Raw genomic sequence first — 15,167 nt, 5'->3', positions numbered from 1 at the left:
TCACAAAAAACGAATTGAGTCCTGAAAAATAGAGTTTTACAAATGGTTTTATTGTCTCAAGACTTTTTATTTTTCATTACAAAATTTAAAAAATCGTAAGACAATTTTCAAGAGTTTTATGAATTGAATAAAGAATTTTTTTGTTGTTCATTCCGAAGTAAAAAAAAATCTCAGGATTTTTTTATTTCATAACGAAAAAAAATAGCGGACAAACTTCGAAAATTCCTTCGAGATTTCCTCATGAAGTCGAGCGACTGTTATGAGGAAAATTCAGAATCTATTGATTAAAAAAAAATTAAACACCGAGAGTCAGTAATATGTCTGAAACAAACAATATCTGCAGACCCATTTTTCGGTAATAATTTCCACATTTTCCTTCACCAAACAAACACTTATGCAACCACATTTTGCCAAGTCTATCACCGAAGGTCTTGGCTGAAGCGAAAAAAAAACAAGACCCCATGCAAGTGATAAGCCAGTGCCCGCAAGTGGGGTAATTGGTAACGACGACTTATAAATGCTAATACCGGAGTCCACCACCTTTCAATAGGCAGCCGACAGACCTACCGCACTTTTGTGAAGTCACTTTTTCCAGTGCCTTCATCATGACACGTAGAATAGATCGTCTCATGTTGATTCTCGTCGCGGTAATCGTCTGCACATCCTTCGCCAATGGCCAGGGTAAGTTCTCCAAATTCTCGTTCATTAAAAGATTAAAAAACATAAAATAAAAAAAATTAGAAATGCTTCATCAATAGAAATGAAAAGAAATAAATTCCCAAGAAAGAATGAGAACCAATAAAAAAAAGAATGAGACTAATTCATTGCTCTCAATTCCAGCAAGGGACCCAGCGGCGGTTAAGTCAAAAACCACATCTGACGGTCTAGTCGGTCGAATGATGGGGGCTATCAACCCCGTCACCAAGATCTTCACGGAATACATAAACGCGTGGCTTATCCGCAACAGGGGCAAACAGCTGCCCTGCACCCTCTACAATCCAATGAAATGGGACTGGGAATGCACTGACGTCGAGAAATAGAGTCCAAAAATTCTTCTTCACAAAGAAACCCATACACTTAACAGAATTTATTTTTATAATACAAAACGCATCAATGACATAGTATTACGTAATTTAATTATATTATCTTCACTATTCATGTGTTAAATAAATATGCAATGTGGTACCTCAGTACAAGTCTGTCAATTCTTTCCATCGCCTCCATCGTCTCAAAATCTATCGCAAATAATTCCAAATTTGCGATAGAATCAATTAATTATCAATTAACTTACCGATTTTATTTTTAATCTTCTTGTTTACCCAAAAAAATTGAGAGAAAAATATGAATTGCTATCAGAGGCATAAAAACATAGTTCACAAATCAAATAAAGTCGACGGGAACCCCCAGGACATCGATAGTAACGAAAAATTCCTGGTGATTCACCACCAATTGCCGCACGCGATAACCGCCTCGAATTCCTAAAAAATTGCTAAAAAAATAGAAAAGTCATAAAAATAATGTTTCTTCAAAGCCATCGCTCGCCAAGTGGAGCGAAAACTCTGACACATGCCGATAAGCTCAAGTAGTGTGCGTCAGTCTGCGAAAAAAAAATGAGTAAGACCAGTGAGACTGGCCACGTGCCCGCGGAATAATTAACCAGCCATTACCAGCCCCGGCCTCCAAACCCTTATCCACCAACAGCCCCTGTCCCCCCGTGTCATCACGCGACAATCGCCGTTGTCCCAGCAAGCCAAGAGATAACGCTCACGAGAACCCCTCAATCGCCTCTTCCGGTCCCAAAAGGAAGGATTTCCTGAATGAAAAGAAAACCTCAATTTCCCCCCGGAAACGCGGAAAAAAAATCCCAACTCGTATATTTTAATATTAACGACAACCACTGCGAGTAAATTAACACACGAGTTCACAAGTGGTATTCTCCATACGATAACAGCGGTGCTGAAATAGGAGGGGACATGTGCTAGGAATTCAAACGAATTCAGGCATTATCTGTACACCAGCGCAACTGTGCACAATGCCAGGTGAAATCCGACGAATATTGCTGGTGTTGTTGATCGGAATACTGTCAGTATCGTCAAAATCGGATGACGGAGTTGTGACGGTGCCGTCTATCGACATTCCGAGCGATGGGAAGGGAATAGTGCCAGGTAATCAAGCTGTTAGCTCCAACGTGACGTCATTGTCTCACATTTTCCCTTGAAAATAAATAAATAATAATTTTCCGGCTTCCAGCTGGTGATGGCACGCCTGGGAACACCTCCATGGTGGTGCCTCCGGGTGCGTCGGCGATATCCGGAGCCCTTGGCTTGTTGTATCGTCTCACAATCCACCCGGTGATCGTGTTCCTGCGCCTGTTCCTGGACCCGATTTTCTCGCTGCTGCGAGGAGTGCTGAGTCCAGTATTGGCGATAGTTAATTATGCTCTGGGGGCGGTGGGTCTCCCTGGGCTGGGGCCTCTCCTCAACGAACTCTCGATCGGCCTCCAGGGGTACCTGGGGCGGCTTCTGGGACAGGTCTCCGGCTTCGTGGGGACCCTCCTGGGGCCGCAGGACAACATTCAGGCGAACTCGCGCAGCAGGCGATCGGTGACGAGCTTTCTGATGAGCCCCATCACGACACCCATGGGCTACGCCTGGAGCTTGATCTCCATGCCCTGGAGGATTGCCTCCACCGTCGGCAGAGTCGTCACGACTCCCCTCTACTATGGGTACAAAGCTCTGTCGTATCCGGTCTCCGGGGCGATCACGGTCGGCACCTGGCCCACGCGCCGCATCCTCCGGATGCTGGGGTTCGGCGGGAGGAAGGAAGGGGCCGATGGCGAAATTGGCGAGGAGGTGGACCCGATTAATGACCTCATGGGGAGCCTCAGTGAGACCGCACAGGACGCCCTCGCTGAGGCTATGATCAAGGGGTTCCAGGTCATGAAGAGCGATGTTCTCCCGGCCATCGACTCCGCTTTTGTGAACTATCAGGACTCGGATATGGTGCCTGACTCCGTCAAGGGGTACATGAAGAACTTTCATAGGGCTTATTCGCTCCTTCATACACTTCGCATTCTGTAAATTTTACTGTGTTGGTGGAATTTTAATAAAGTTTGTTGATGAAATATGTCAAATGAGTTGGAGGATTTTATTTATTTATTCAACTATTAATTTTTTTAATGGGTTTTATTTATTGAGTAAAAATCGTGACGTTGATCCGGAGTTTTTATAGGGAATTCATTTTTTAGGGATTAATTTTCCTCGAGATTCCGTTGTCAGGTGATTGACAATGACAGTAATTTCTTATGAAAGTAATTTCTCATGCGACAAAACGGAAAAATCTTCATAAGAGTTCACAAACAAAATGTTCAGATGTTTCAACGGATTTTACCTGTTGCATAAAAATCATGCAGTTGGTTCCAAAAATTTAAAGAAAATAATTTTTCCTAGGATTTTTCTAGAATTTTTTGTCAACTAATTTCCATTTTCGATTCAATTACATTTTTTCAATCAATTTCTTTATCCACCACGACTTGATCGAACAATTCAGCTGAAGCATAAAGGTGACAAGAAAAATCATTAAATATCTTGCAAAGTGGTACCCATTTATTTCAATTATCCATTTACAATCAATTAAAGGAGAAAAAAGGAATAAACATTAACAATTACTTCAACCCTAAGCAACATCAGAACGACATCTCCCCGTTCCCAATACAAAACGCATCAATGACAAGTATAACAAATTCCGAAAAACTACTGCTTGACACCACCGAACAAGAGATCCATGAAAGGTGCCCATGAGGCGTCCACTAAGAACACAATGAGACTCTTGAAGGGTCCGGGCAGCATGACCCAGGGGATGGGGTCGAGGATGCTCTCAATGAGGTCGGAGATATCACTCGTCGTGGACACACCGGAGCATCTGAAGGAGTCGAGGTCAAGGGTGCAGGGGAAGGCCCCACCGAGGACGCGGCCGATGGCGCCGTTGGTGAGGTCCTGGCTGTAGTGCCATCCGTCCACGCCCTTCTGAATTCCACTGGAGAGTGGGCCTCCCAGCAGAGGAATCTTCTCCACCACGTTCTGGGTGGTTCCAATTATGCCGCCATTATCCCCAGAGCCGCCACCGCCGGAACCGCCACCGCCGGAACCGCCACCGCCTTCCTCGCTGCTGCTGCTGCTGCTGCTATCGCTGCGTCTGCGACGAACTGGAGCGCCTGGTGAAAAATCGCAAAAATTGTATTAGAAGAATCTCCACAGAAAGCTCAATGCATTTCACCCTCACTTGCATTGCTTATCTCGAGGATCATGAGCAGACCCAGTAGGACGAAGTATTTGTTGCCCGTAAGCCTCATCTTGTGTGACTGAAATGCCCGAAAACGGAGCGGCAGGCACAATGAAAACGAATAACTCGGTGGTACCTCCTTATATAAGGTCGGCTACGTTAACGCGGACGTGTTGGCTCCTCCAACGATAACAGTCTGACTAAACACAGGTAACGCCGACTGTTACTACTTGGGGTAGGGGCGCCAGGGCGCGGAGAAATGGCAAGAAAATTGCTGGCGATTGTGTCGCGGGTTGTTATGTACGTGGTGTATTGGATGGTATAACTCGTTTGTCAATTGCTTTCCCTCGTGTCGCTTATCGCCTCACCTTGCTCGTCTTATTTCCCGGGGCTCGGTGGTTATGTCATTAGGCCAGCGGCTTTATCGGACAGGAATGAAGAAAATAACGAAGGTGAACGCGAAATGCTGAAGGTTTGCCTATTTACTTGGCTCGGGTGATATTTTATTTAGGTAGAATTAAGCTACAACTGCACTCGTAGAAAGAAATTGAAATTCAGGGGCTTTGTGAATAGTAATTTGCAGGAGAGTGTCATTGAATTCGATTTAGGGGGAAAAACATAAAACTTCGAATCCCACTGGAAGTCCAATGAAATTTTCGATTTTTGAGCAGTCGGGAAACGTAAATTCCCCAATTTACTTGAATTTTCAATCAAAATATAATTCGAAATTGCATTCGCAATAGATTTTTAATATTATGAGAGATCTAACATTTTTTATTGTAAAGCCCTTTTATAATACAAAGTAATGACCTTCTCCTTTTGATTGTAAGATATTCACCGACATTTGTCATGGATAAAATTATTCAAATTTCCGATTTCACTCAAATTTCAACGAAATTCCAATTTTTTGAATAGCAGGAAGAGCTTGAATTTTCAATGAAAGCATGAACATTCTGTACCAAATGAAATAAAATATTCAATTAATTTGAAATTTGAGTATATATTCACCAGAATATTCAATTGAAATTCAGTTTTCATTGATTTTCCTATAAACACTTAATTATCAGTGATAAAATTTCCTGAAATTTCAGTGGCACGATAATCTGATTGAAATTTCCAAAGAGTGACAATTTCAGCCAAAAATCTTTAACAGAGTTGATAAATTACGTTGAAATGTTTTCTCCCAGTTTTTGAGGAAGATTCTATGCGGTTCAATGGGCCTCATATGTCCGTTTTACTATAAAATGGACCCTTCAAGCCTGTTTCTCAATTGTTCTGATGAGCACAATCGATAATAAAAACAAATAATCCTTGGCTGAGCCTAGTTCCATGTTATCTGTCCATCAAAAGTTTCCTGAGTTAATTGTCCGGACGTTTATCGAAATGGTTTATTGCATGAAAAATTACAAAATAGTTATTCTTAATAGAGTCTTTCTATTAAATTTTCCCATGCATGGGAATCTCAGATAAATTAGTCGCCGTCAAAAATATCCTGACTTGATTATACGTTTGTAAAAAAATGTATTTCATGAAAAAATTAGAAAAAGTTCTACGCTGTAAATTTAACTAGAGTATTAAGCGTTGTTGATGCACTGAGTGGCGGATGTCCTGGCTGCCGACGTAGCTGAGTACAGGTCACTCATGGGCTGCTGGAAACACCTGGTGGCGGACACTGGGGCTGAATTGGCGATTGAATCTCCCGTGCTTTTGAGTTGACTCGCCGTGGACTTGTAGGAATTGACTGAGGCACTAGCCGCCGGCATTTTCTGGACAACGCACATCTGGACCTGGAGGGCATTGCCGGACACACAGCTCAGGGCGATGCCGTCGAGTTCCGAGAGAAGAAGTTGCCCCCTCTACGAGAGGAACAATTGATAAGAACATTGCGACAATATTCGAGATAATAAAACGCATTCAACTAATCGCTATTGTTGAAACGTATTCATTGCTGGCAGTTATTACCGTCACGTGTGAAGCGATGTTGCTTACAACAGGGTTCAGAGGCTCCATTGCATCATTAACACACTTGTCCAGCTGTTTAAATACTGTATTAGATGCATCACGAAGTTGCATTCGAGAGGGTTCGTAGCAGTGATCCGCATTCTTTCCGTCTTTTTTCGCAGCTGCTATGTCGCTCTAAAAATGAATGAATAAAAATTTTCGAGACCTGGGGGATTATAAGAGTGAAGTAGTAATTTCCTTCTAGGACAGACAAGTTATCAAAAAAATAATTTAGGGAAACGTGAAAGAGGCAGCGAATTTTTTTCAATGGAGACTTCAAGAAAAAATAACTGACATTGTCATGTGAGAAGAAATTCATAAAATTTTGAATTATCAATTGATTACTCACTCGAATTTGGTCAAGAGCCGGGTTAACAGCGCCATTGACATTCTGCATCTGGTTGATCTTCAAATTACTCAATTTCGATTTCGTTTGCGATGCAATGTTATTGCCGTATCGTTGAATATCACTGGAGGTAGATTTCACCTGGTTCTTCAAGCGAGTTATCCCGGCGAAGGGATCGGCGGCTTCACTCTGGATAAAATAAATATTCAGTGATTTTTATTATTTCATTGTATCACTTAAAGTACTCAAATCCACGATTTTTATTCGTGCCGATGTTCTCTTAATCTAAATCTCTCGGAGCGAGTGGAGTAAAATGAACACTTGTGCCTTTTATTCAAATGTTATTGAATTTTCGATTAAATGAGACTGTATTAATTTAATTAACTTATTGAATTTTCAGTTAAATGCAAATGGATTAATACAAAATTTTATTGCCGAGTTATAAACGTTGAGAAAAAATCCAAAAGTGTTCACTTCAGCCCACTCTCCCCCTAGAATTGTTTCTCCTCGTCTAAACTCGACAATCGCTCACCAGTCCAATGCAGGCCGCAGCCACAAAAGCAATTATTAATAACCCGTTCATGTCGAGATGATATCTGAACCGATTTTCGAACTGCTCTGATGCTTCGGGTACTCCAACGCTCATTTATAAGTCATTATCCCACTCCAAGTCTGCTAACGGGACAGTTAGTGACAATAAAGCTGATGTAGCACACATGCTCATGAAAAAAATCATCGCGGGAAGCCCCGGCTATACTCATTCGCGGAATTACGACTACACATCTTCCAAGAGTCATGTCAATATTGACGTTCATTTCATGCTTATCCGCTTGACATGTTGTCAATACGATTTATAAACCCCAGATGAAAATTTGAAAAATTAATTGATAATTTTGTGTTTTTAGATGTTGTACACAGGTGTTGCGCACTTAAAAACATGTTATTGAAAACATGTTATTCAATCGACTCGAGTGTGACTCGATTTTTTATCAGTATCTTTCGAGGTAAAATTATCGAACTGATAAAACCACTTGTGTCACCCTTGTTGACAATTAATTTTATTCTTCTCATTGATTAATTAATTTAACGATGTTTCGAGTGATAACGGAGAGTTGAGCTCAATTGTTGATTAATTCGTTGAACAGTTGATCAATTCATTGATTTATCCACTAAATTAATTAATCGCGATGAAAAATTCTGATTTAGTATTTACAATTCCTTGATTCTGGATGAAATAATTATAATTTATTTATTATAATTTATACTGCTATGCGACACGATTCTAAATAAGAATCTTTCGAGGTAAATTATCGGACTGATAAAACCACTCGTATTCCCCTTGATAATAATGAATTTTATTCTCCTCATTGATTAATGCATTCATTAATGTGAATTACAACGGAACTTCTGTAGCATTCATGGTTTATTATTAATTTTATCTGCAATGCATTTATTGAGACGATCTTGAACCGCCAACATCTTTGCTCGGATCATCTCGATGGGTCTCTGGAAGCAACGTTCTGCGTCGAATACGCGTGCAGGCTTCTCCCAATGGTCAGATATCTTTCGGAAGTGGTTCCGTAGTTGTGGGACACTGCTGAGACGTACCAGTTGAGTCCCTGGTAGCATTTCTCAGCTTGGGATACTGGAAGTTTAGCGTAGTTCTTGGTAACCGTTTCGAGACCCTCAATCATTACGTATCCCGTCTGAAATGATGATTAATGCGTCACAGTGAGAGCGATAACGAAGGGGTTCATTCAATTGTTGATTAACTCGTTGATTTGTTGATTCATTTATTGATTTATTCAATGAATTAATCAATCGCGAGGGAAATTCTAATTCAGTGTTTACATCAATTATAATTTAGTATTTACATTTCCTTGATTCTGGATGAATGGAGCAAATTCCATGGCAAAGTCCATTGTGTGTTGCATGCAGTACTCGAAACCTGGTAATCTGTCGTTAACGATACCCTCCAGTTCCTGTTTCAAACCCTTCACGCAACCACTAGCTTCAACTCCATGCTTCTCCCCTGCTAAGTTCACCTCTATCTAAATGATGAGAAGTAAGGGAAAATATCGTAGTGAAAAACGTAGCGTTTCCTCCCAAAACTCTATAAGAATTCTACTAAAAAATTGCTTAATCCAGCGATTTCTACGAAATATGTAATTTTTGTATTTTATCTGCTTCTCATTATAAAAAATCAGGAGAAAAAATTGAAAAATGTTTCATAAAAAACTAAAGTTTATTGTTGATAGTTCAAAGTTACCAGAAAATCTGTAAATAATTCACGTCGAAAAGTTGTATAATTTTCAATGGAAATCTACTGTAAAAGCAAATAAAATGCTTGTGGAAGACGTTTCCCTGCCAATTTTTCTCAATAACAACTTTAAAATTCAAGATGGGGTAAAAATATATTCATGATTTACCAAGGACTCGTTGTACAACTGATTGATCGCCACGTCGAGGGACTCCTTCGTCGTGGAGTACTCAAAATCTAATCTCTTCTTCAGCGGTCCAACGAACTCATTTCCATAAGCATTGACTTTGTTCATGAATGTCTCCAGTTGCTTAATTAAATCTGTGACATCTTTTCCCTGGACCTGTGAAGAATTTCTGTGATTCAGGCGAATAAAATTGTTTCCGTAAAATTAAATCACTCACTTGGGCAGTGAAGGCTATAATCGCAAGGACGATCACGGCGGTCTTCATCTCGAACGACTCAGAGGAACACTGATGATGGTGATGTGATCGTCATGACGTTTTATCCCCCACCTCAGATGCACTTCGATAAATAATCACTATCAGATTCTTTCGTTTCGTATTAATCGGCGGGGAAGAACCAATAAGTGGATTTGCAGAGAAGAATGAGGATAATGGAATGAATTTCCTTTCTCTAATAAATTTTATTGAGCTCTCATTGCTGCTTCATTGCAAAATTCTGCGATAGCTATTTATTTTTCAGTAAATAAATTATCCTTTTGTAATTTTGTCTTTAAAAATTGTTGAAAAAATTAATTTTTCAATTTTTTTTCTCGGATTTTGTAATGAGAAAAAAATATATCGAACAGAAAACAAATGGAATTATTTAGTGGAATTGTTAAATGATCTAAAAAATATATATAAGTAATTTAAAAAAGTGAATAATGTGGGGAAATAAATAGATAAATGATTGCCATCAGCACCACATGGCAATGGCCCTTATATTTATCATTAAACAACATTTTTCACATACACTGGTTCACATAAAAAAATTTTCTAATAAATTTTCTACCTGTATAATACAATACACACATTATCATTTTTAGTATTAACCCATACAACAATCTTACTCATAGCGAAGCAAAAATAAAAATAATTATTTGTTCATAAATTACTAGTCAGACTTGCGTGGTAGATTTTGAAATGAGAATATGCGGAGTGAGAATGAAAAACCATCGATGTCGGAAAAATATGCATTATCCATTTAATCTAGTATCAAAAACATTCAGAATTTCACAATTAATTTTTTTTCAATACAAATTCATCTCTTTTTTGTAATTCATGTGGAGGAGAGAATCTCAAAAAATACTCGTCATTTGGCAGTAAAAAATTCTCCAACACTTGATATTTATTCTGTTACGAAGGCATTCGATATTTTACAATTATTCCGTAAACTTCCACCACAAGGTGAAGAAAAATGTGGAGTGGAGGAACACGGTCAATGTTAATAGTGCAAATTGCTTTGCGATATTTCGCTGACTAATGCAAACACTTTTCCTTGAACATAAAATGAAAAATACACGATAAATGGCAGTCTATGCGGGCCAATTGCAGTCCCATCCATCCAAAAACATCGAAATAACAAACGAAAGTTCAGTAATTTTCCTCGTGGAAATATTTTGATTCACTTCCCCTCATTCGACATTTATCATCTACTAATACCACTATATCCTTACCCTAGGGATCTTCGATATTTGAAAATATCTTGCAACATCGAAGAAACTAATGCAAATATATTTCCTTTTCACTCTATCATCGAATCTCACGCACGAAGAAATTTAATAAAAAAAAACCTGGCGACTTCGGTAGAGAATTCTATTGAATTCCACTGAATTTTCTCAGTTTTCCTCGTGGAATTTTTACAGAAAATATTCCAACAAAGTAATTTGCACAGAAAAATGCAACTCTATTGATTTTCCTACCGAATGTCCATTGGATATTTTCCAATAGAATCAGCGAAAAACTAATGGAAAGTTGAATTGAAATGCAACAGAATTTTCCACCGAATTCTGGGTTTTTCTACGAAATTTCTTCACACGTGCCAGAATGAGATTCATTGCAATTTCGATGAAAGGCACGTATTATGGACAAATATGGCAGTGAATCCACAATGGCAATTTTCATTAATTCAATTAGAGAGCACTTATCATAACACCGAGGGGAAAACCACGTGAAAAACGATTTTTTAATTCCCCAATAATGAGAATTTCTTCCCTCAGTGTCTGCAAAAATTCTATTACTTTTATTTCCTAAACTACTGCATTATCGTTAACCTTAGCTGTGCGTAGAAAAAGTCTCACGTCCATGTTACCAATGTTCATTAAAAAATAGACATTAGAATCTATATTAATAAGTTATTAATACTAGAAGACGACGATGGTGTGAGTACCCTCCTCTCCCCAAGTCATCAGGGACTTAGGAGTTTCATGGGGAGGTACTCGTGGCCATCAGTCCAGTGATTTCATTCAGAAATCAACGACGGATTCTCAGGGACTTGACGAATGGCTAGGAGGGTCACACTTCCAGTTTCAAGTCCATGTTTGGAGTGCAGAAGCCGCAGTAGCCGCCGCATTTACCGAGAACCCTCTGATCGTTCTGCGAAGGGAGAAAAACATTATTGTGAGTGATTTTTAATTCTGAGGACCTCTCGATCACTGGGGTAAGTCAACTCACGACTCTGTGCACGTCGAGATGCGCTCGTGACCCCTGTGGCACCCACGATACTTGAGACGTGAGTTTCAGGGCTGTTCCACTCAAATTTATACTAAATCTTCCTTGGGGGCAGTTTGTTGTGCTGTAACAGTCACCAGCTTTGCCATACTCAACTCGTTTTGCTCCTTTGGTCCATGAGAATGTGTAATCATCAGCTGGGGATTAAAAAAAGGGTGAAATGATGTGAAAGGAAATGAGGGGAAAATAATTTAAGAATATCTTGAAGACTAATGGGTTGAGGAGAAAATGTCACAAAAGCATTTTTGTAGCTGATGAAATTTTATACAAAAGATCTCTTTTGATTTTTTTTCTTAAACTCGTTAGTTTGAGAGATATTTAGGAGAAAAGGAGATAACGCGAATTGAGAAACGAAATGAAGGATAACAATTTTGGAAAAATCTTGTAAACCAGTGAATTTACGATTAAATGTGAGAAACACTTTTTTGTGAATGAGAAAATTCTCTACAAAAAATATTTTATCATATTTTGCCCAAAATTGGATAGTTCCACAGATATTCACGAAATAGTGCGGAAAGAAGGCAAATTCATTTCGTTTTGAACCAATAAAAACAATTGATAATTCATTAAATAATGATGAATGATAATGATAAAAAATAGTTGATGGAATAATTTATTGTATTGATTCAATGAAGAAAGTACCTATAATAATTAATTTAGCAACATCAATCCTGACGCGTTTAAACATAGTTCTCCCCGAGATAGTTCCGCGCTCTGTGACGCACTCGCAACTGTCGTTCCTCAATCCATTATAGGGACACGTCCGCGGATCCAGCAATCTATCACACAAGAGGACAAAAATCACGGAATGATAAGGAAAAATCGGGAAAAATGAAAGAAATTACCTCTTGTCATAAATTTCAGCGTAGTTTTCCCTATCCCCAGCGGGCAGTGTCAAGTACTCCCTGGGCTCGCTGGTCGCCATATCATGACAATAAATCGACATATTTTTGCCACCAATGAGGAGTGTGTATTCACCATCGCCAGTTGACTTGAATTTCTTTTGCGCCTCGAGACAGGTCAACGGACCACATCGTCTCTGGTTGCACTTGCGTTTTCTCTGTGGTTTGAATTCCAGTGGACAATTGAATTTACCAACTCTTTTACCACTTCTGTCGTGACAAAATAGCCTGCGTATCTGTCGGCCCTTGCGCCCACACTGATGGCTACACTGTAATAAAACATTTATTTTATATTCGTAACATCTTTCTCAAACAGTGAAACTTTACTGCATCGATAAACTTTGGTTTTCGACCGCAAGAATGGGGGGTTCTCCAGGATAATTTCAGGGATTTGCAGCACTTACTTTTTCACCGCTGAGCGTCGTAAATGTTATGGATTATTATGGGCAAATAAAGAATTAAGTGGAATAGATGTTTTTTACTATTATTCGAATATTTGAAAACATTCATCAACATATTCACTAAAAAATCGTAGGGAATTGCTTGTTTTTTATTTGAAATTGTCAACAAAACAGGTAAAATGTCACCAGAATTTCCTTTAATTTCGCATTTCAAAAAAATGTATTCATTTCTCTACATTCGTAACATCTTCCTCAAGCTGAAATTTTAATGCATCGATAAACTTCGGTTTTCGACCGCAAAAATGAGGGATATCTCAGGATAATTTCATGGATTTGTAGCCGAACGTCGTAAATATTGTGAATTATAATGACCAAATAAAGAATTAAGTAGAATAGGCATTTTTTAACCATTTTTCGAACATTTGAAAACATTCATCAACATATTCACTAAAAAATCACAGGGAATTGCGTGTTTTTCATTTGAAATTGTCAACAAAATATAAAATGTCAGCATTTCGAAAATATATTTATTTCACTCACTTTCCTCCAAGGTCCAGCAGTCCAATAAAATTTGTCACTGCATTCCTGCAGTTTACAAGTCTGTTCACCTCTGGGTTTATCACTCATCAAACAGCCGTCGGTCGGTGCTGGATCGATCCACCCATATCGATTGATTTTGTGACAAGTCACTGCCCGTTTCTGAATACCCTCGCCGCAATCTTCCGAACACTTTGGACAGAACCGAAAGTACCAAATTATCACCGCAAATATCCGCTTACCATTCGACTAATCCTATTCTATTCAATAAATTAATTCAATTCTAGTCATGCACATGCGTTCTCATGCGGAGGAAAATGCTCACGAGAAATGAGTGGATAATTGTTTCGTGTGAGCGATCATTTCTCTAATTGCCATAATCAATTTCTCTCGATGTAGCTATCGCGCCATTCCCAGTGATTTCATCTCAAAAGGACAATGCATAATTATCGCCTGAGCAACACATTTCCCACGACGAAATTATCGTCGGTCTATCAATCAGAAAATATCTCCAATAATTTTCATTTCTCCATTGAATTATTTTTCCCCTCAACTGTTACGCTCTGTTAGTCATCCAATGACACCATTTACGTCAATTCCTCGGGAATTACCGTCGGCAAATGATACCACTGATAAAACATGTGTACCTGGGCAGTACTAGTTAGTTCAACTTTTCATGCAATTAAAAAATATGTGGCAATCCAAATATCAAACTGCGAGAAAAAATCGTCGATCCTGAATGAAAATACAGAAAACAATTCGTTAAAGCTAGAATTTAATTAAAAAATTAATGAACTTTACTCTTAATGATGATTTATATTGAATAAAAATGTTTGTTATCATCTTTGATATGTTTTCTAGCGAAATACGTATTTTTTTTCGAGAGTCGAGGAGAAAAATCAAATGTCTGACTAAACACCGTGTGTGGCTGTTTCTACTTGCGTATTTCTCTACAAATCAAATGCACCATTGGTTTATTTTGCTTGATTTAGTTCGACCTTTCATGCAATTATATCTATGTAATTATTGCATATAATAAATTCCCGTAATTATATTCAATTAAAAAATGAATGAACGTTATTCGTAATGATGATTAATATCGAATGAAAAGCTCGTTAACTCCCTTGATATTTTGTCCCTTGGAATGCGTATTTTTTTTCTACAGTCGAAGAAAAAAAATGATCAAATGTCTGACTAAATCCCGTGTGTATTTCCCCACCAATCAAATCCACGACTGATTTATTTTGATTAATTTAGCCCGACCTTTCATGCAATTAAAAAAAAATAGAGCAATCAAAATATCAAACACTGAGAATAAATCTTCGACGTGTCCTGAAGAAAAAGATAAAAAACAACTCGTGAAAACTAGAATGCAATTGATAAATTAATGAAAAATTTTCGACAATTTTCTTAATATTTTCCTCTCAAAATTCGTGATTTTCTCCAAAGCACGACAAAAAATAATGATGAAATGTCTGTCTAAATACCGTGTGTAACTGTTTCTACATGTGTATTTCTCTACGAATTGAATACACGATTGATTTATTTGATTATGCCAATTGACCCTGACCCAGGGAGAGTAGGATACAGCCATATAAAAAGCAATAATTAAGAGGCACGGGTTATTGGTTGGAGGATGGGACATAACTGCATCTACGTGTGACTAATACGATACTGAAAAAGAGAAAACAAAAGTATTGTACAGTA

The 15,167-nt window shown here is 38.5% G+C and overlaps 5 protein-coding genes and 1 pseudogene across 6 annotated transcripts in view; 2 read left to right on the top strand and 4 right to left on the bottom strand.

Moving 5' to 3' along the window:
* Positions 1–531: 531 nt before the first annotated feature.
* On the top strand, positions 532–1,191 carry LOC107036452. The gene is made up of 2 exons (XM_015254404.2): positions 532–681; positions 841–1,191. Exons 1-2 carry the CDS (start codon positions 606–608, stop codon positions 1,038–1,040), a joined length of 276 nt encoding a protein of 91 aa, XP_015109890.1. The 5' UTR covers positions 532–605; the 3' UTR covers positions 1,041–1,191.
* Positions 1,192–1,656: 465 nt separating this feature from the next.
* LOC107036451 lies at positions 1,657–3,136 on the top strand. Its single transcript, XM_015254402.1, has 2 exons — positions 1,657–2,165; positions 2,251–3,136. Exons 1-2 carry the CDS (start codon positions 2,033–2,035, stop codon positions 3,078–3,080), a joined length of 963 nt encoding a protein of 320 aa, XP_015109888.1. The 5' UTR covers positions 1,657–2,032; the 3' UTR covers positions 3,081–3,136.
* Positions 3,137–3,583: 447 nt separating this feature from the next.
* On the bottom strand, positions 3,584–4,532 carry LOC107036391. Its single transcript, XM_015254333.2, has 2 exons — positions 4,282–4,532; positions 3,584–4,213 (listed from the first exon to the last, which is right to left on the bottom strand). The coding sequence occupies exons 1-2, from the start codon at positions 4,349–4,351 to the stop codon at positions 3,753–3,755; spliced, it is 531 nt and encodes a 176-aa protein (XP_015109819.1). The 5' UTR covers positions 4,352–4,532; the 3' UTR covers positions 3,584–3,752.
* A 1,108-nt stretch (positions 4,533–5,640) lies between these two features.
* LOC107036390 lies at positions 5,641–7,285 on the bottom strand. The gene is made up of 4 exons (XM_015254332.1): positions 7,161–7,285; positions 6,632–6,817; positions 6,244–6,417; positions 5,641–6,137 (listed from the first exon to the last, which is right to left on the bottom strand). Exons 1-4 carry the CDS (start codon positions 7,272–7,274, stop codon positions 5,856–5,858), a joined length of 756 nt encoding a protein of 251 aa, XP_015109818.1. The 5' UTR covers positions 7,275–7,285; the 3' UTR covers positions 5,641–5,855.
* A 676-nt stretch (positions 7,286–7,961) lies between these two features.
* On the bottom strand, positions 7,962–9,369 carry LOC107036425 (annotated as a pseudogene).
* A 422-nt stretch (positions 9,370–9,791) lies between these two features.
* LOC107036538 (A disintegrin and metalloproteinase with thrombospondin motifs gon-1) overlaps positions 9,792–15,167 on the bottom strand; it is a 75,510-nt gene continuing 70,134 nt past the window's right edge. For both annotated transcript variants that reach the window (XM_015254567.1, XM_015254568.1), the window contains 5 exons: positions 13,464–13,652; positions 12,466–12,791; positions 12,263–12,399; positions 11,564–11,757; positions 9,792–11,485 (listed from right to left, as the gene is read on the bottom strand). In XM_015254567.1, coding sequence (XP_015110053.1) covers positions 11,405–11,485; positions 11,564–11,757; positions 12,263–12,399; positions 12,466–12,791; positions 13,464–13,652 — 927 coding nt within the window. In that variant the 3' untranslated portion in view covers positions 9,792–11,404. The remainder of the gene's footprint in view (positions 11,486–11,563; positions 11,758–12,262; positions 12,400–12,465; positions 12,792–13,463; positions 13,653–15,167) is intronic.

The sequence above is a fragment of the Diachasma alloeum genome, unplaced genomic scaffold (genome assembly GCF_001412515.2).
Source record: "Diachasma alloeum isolate Michigan unplaced genomic scaffold, Dall2.0 Dall_scaffold_00209, whole genome shotgun sequence".
Taxonomy (NCBI): domain Eukaryota; kingdom Metazoa; phylum Arthropoda; class Insecta; order Hymenoptera; family Braconidae; genus Diachasma; species Diachasma alloeum.
Note: the sequence above shows the minus strand (reverse complement) of the source record. Positions and strands in the feature narration are given on the sequence as shown.

Excerpts from the sequence above, each read along its gene's own strand:
- LOC107036452 (XM_015254404.2), top strand. The coding sequence starts at position 606 with ATGACACGTAGAATAGATCGTCTCATGTTGATTCTCGTCGCGGTAATC. Across the intron at positions 682-840 it reads ATCCTTCGCCAATGGCCAGG|CAAGGGACCCAGCGGCGGTT; the intron begins GTAAGTTCTCCA and ends TCTCAATTCCAG.
- LOC107036451 (XM_015254402.1), top strand. The coding sequence starts at position 2,033 with ATGCCAGGTGAAATCCGACGAATATTGCTGGTGTTGTTGATCGGAATA. Across the intron at positions 2,166-2,250 it reads TGGGAAGGGAATAGTGCCAG|CTGGTGATGGCACGCCTGGG; the intron begins GTAATCAAGCTG and ends TCCGGCTTCCAG.
- LOC107036391 (XM_015254333.2), bottom strand. The coding sequence starts at position 4,351 with ATGAGGCTTACGGGCAACAAATACTTCGTCCTACTGGGTCTGCTCATG. Across the intron at positions 4,214-4,281 it reads CCTCGAGATAAGCAATGCAA|GCGCTCCAGTTCGTCGCAGA; the intron begins GTGAGGGTGAAA and ends ATTTTTCACCAG.
- LOC107036390 (XM_015254332.1), bottom strand. The coding sequence starts at position 7,274 with ATGAGCGTTGGAGTACCCGAAGCATCAGAGCAGTTCGAAAATCGGTTC. Across the intron at positions 6,818-7,160 it reads CTGCGGCCTGCATTGGACTG|AGTGAAGCCGCCGATCCCTT; the intron begins GTGAGCGATTGT and ends TATTTTATCCAG. Across the intron at positions 6,138-6,243 it reads ACATCGCTTCACACGTGACG|AGGGGGCAACTTCTTCTCTC; the intron begins GTAATAACTGCC and ends TTCCTCTCGTAG.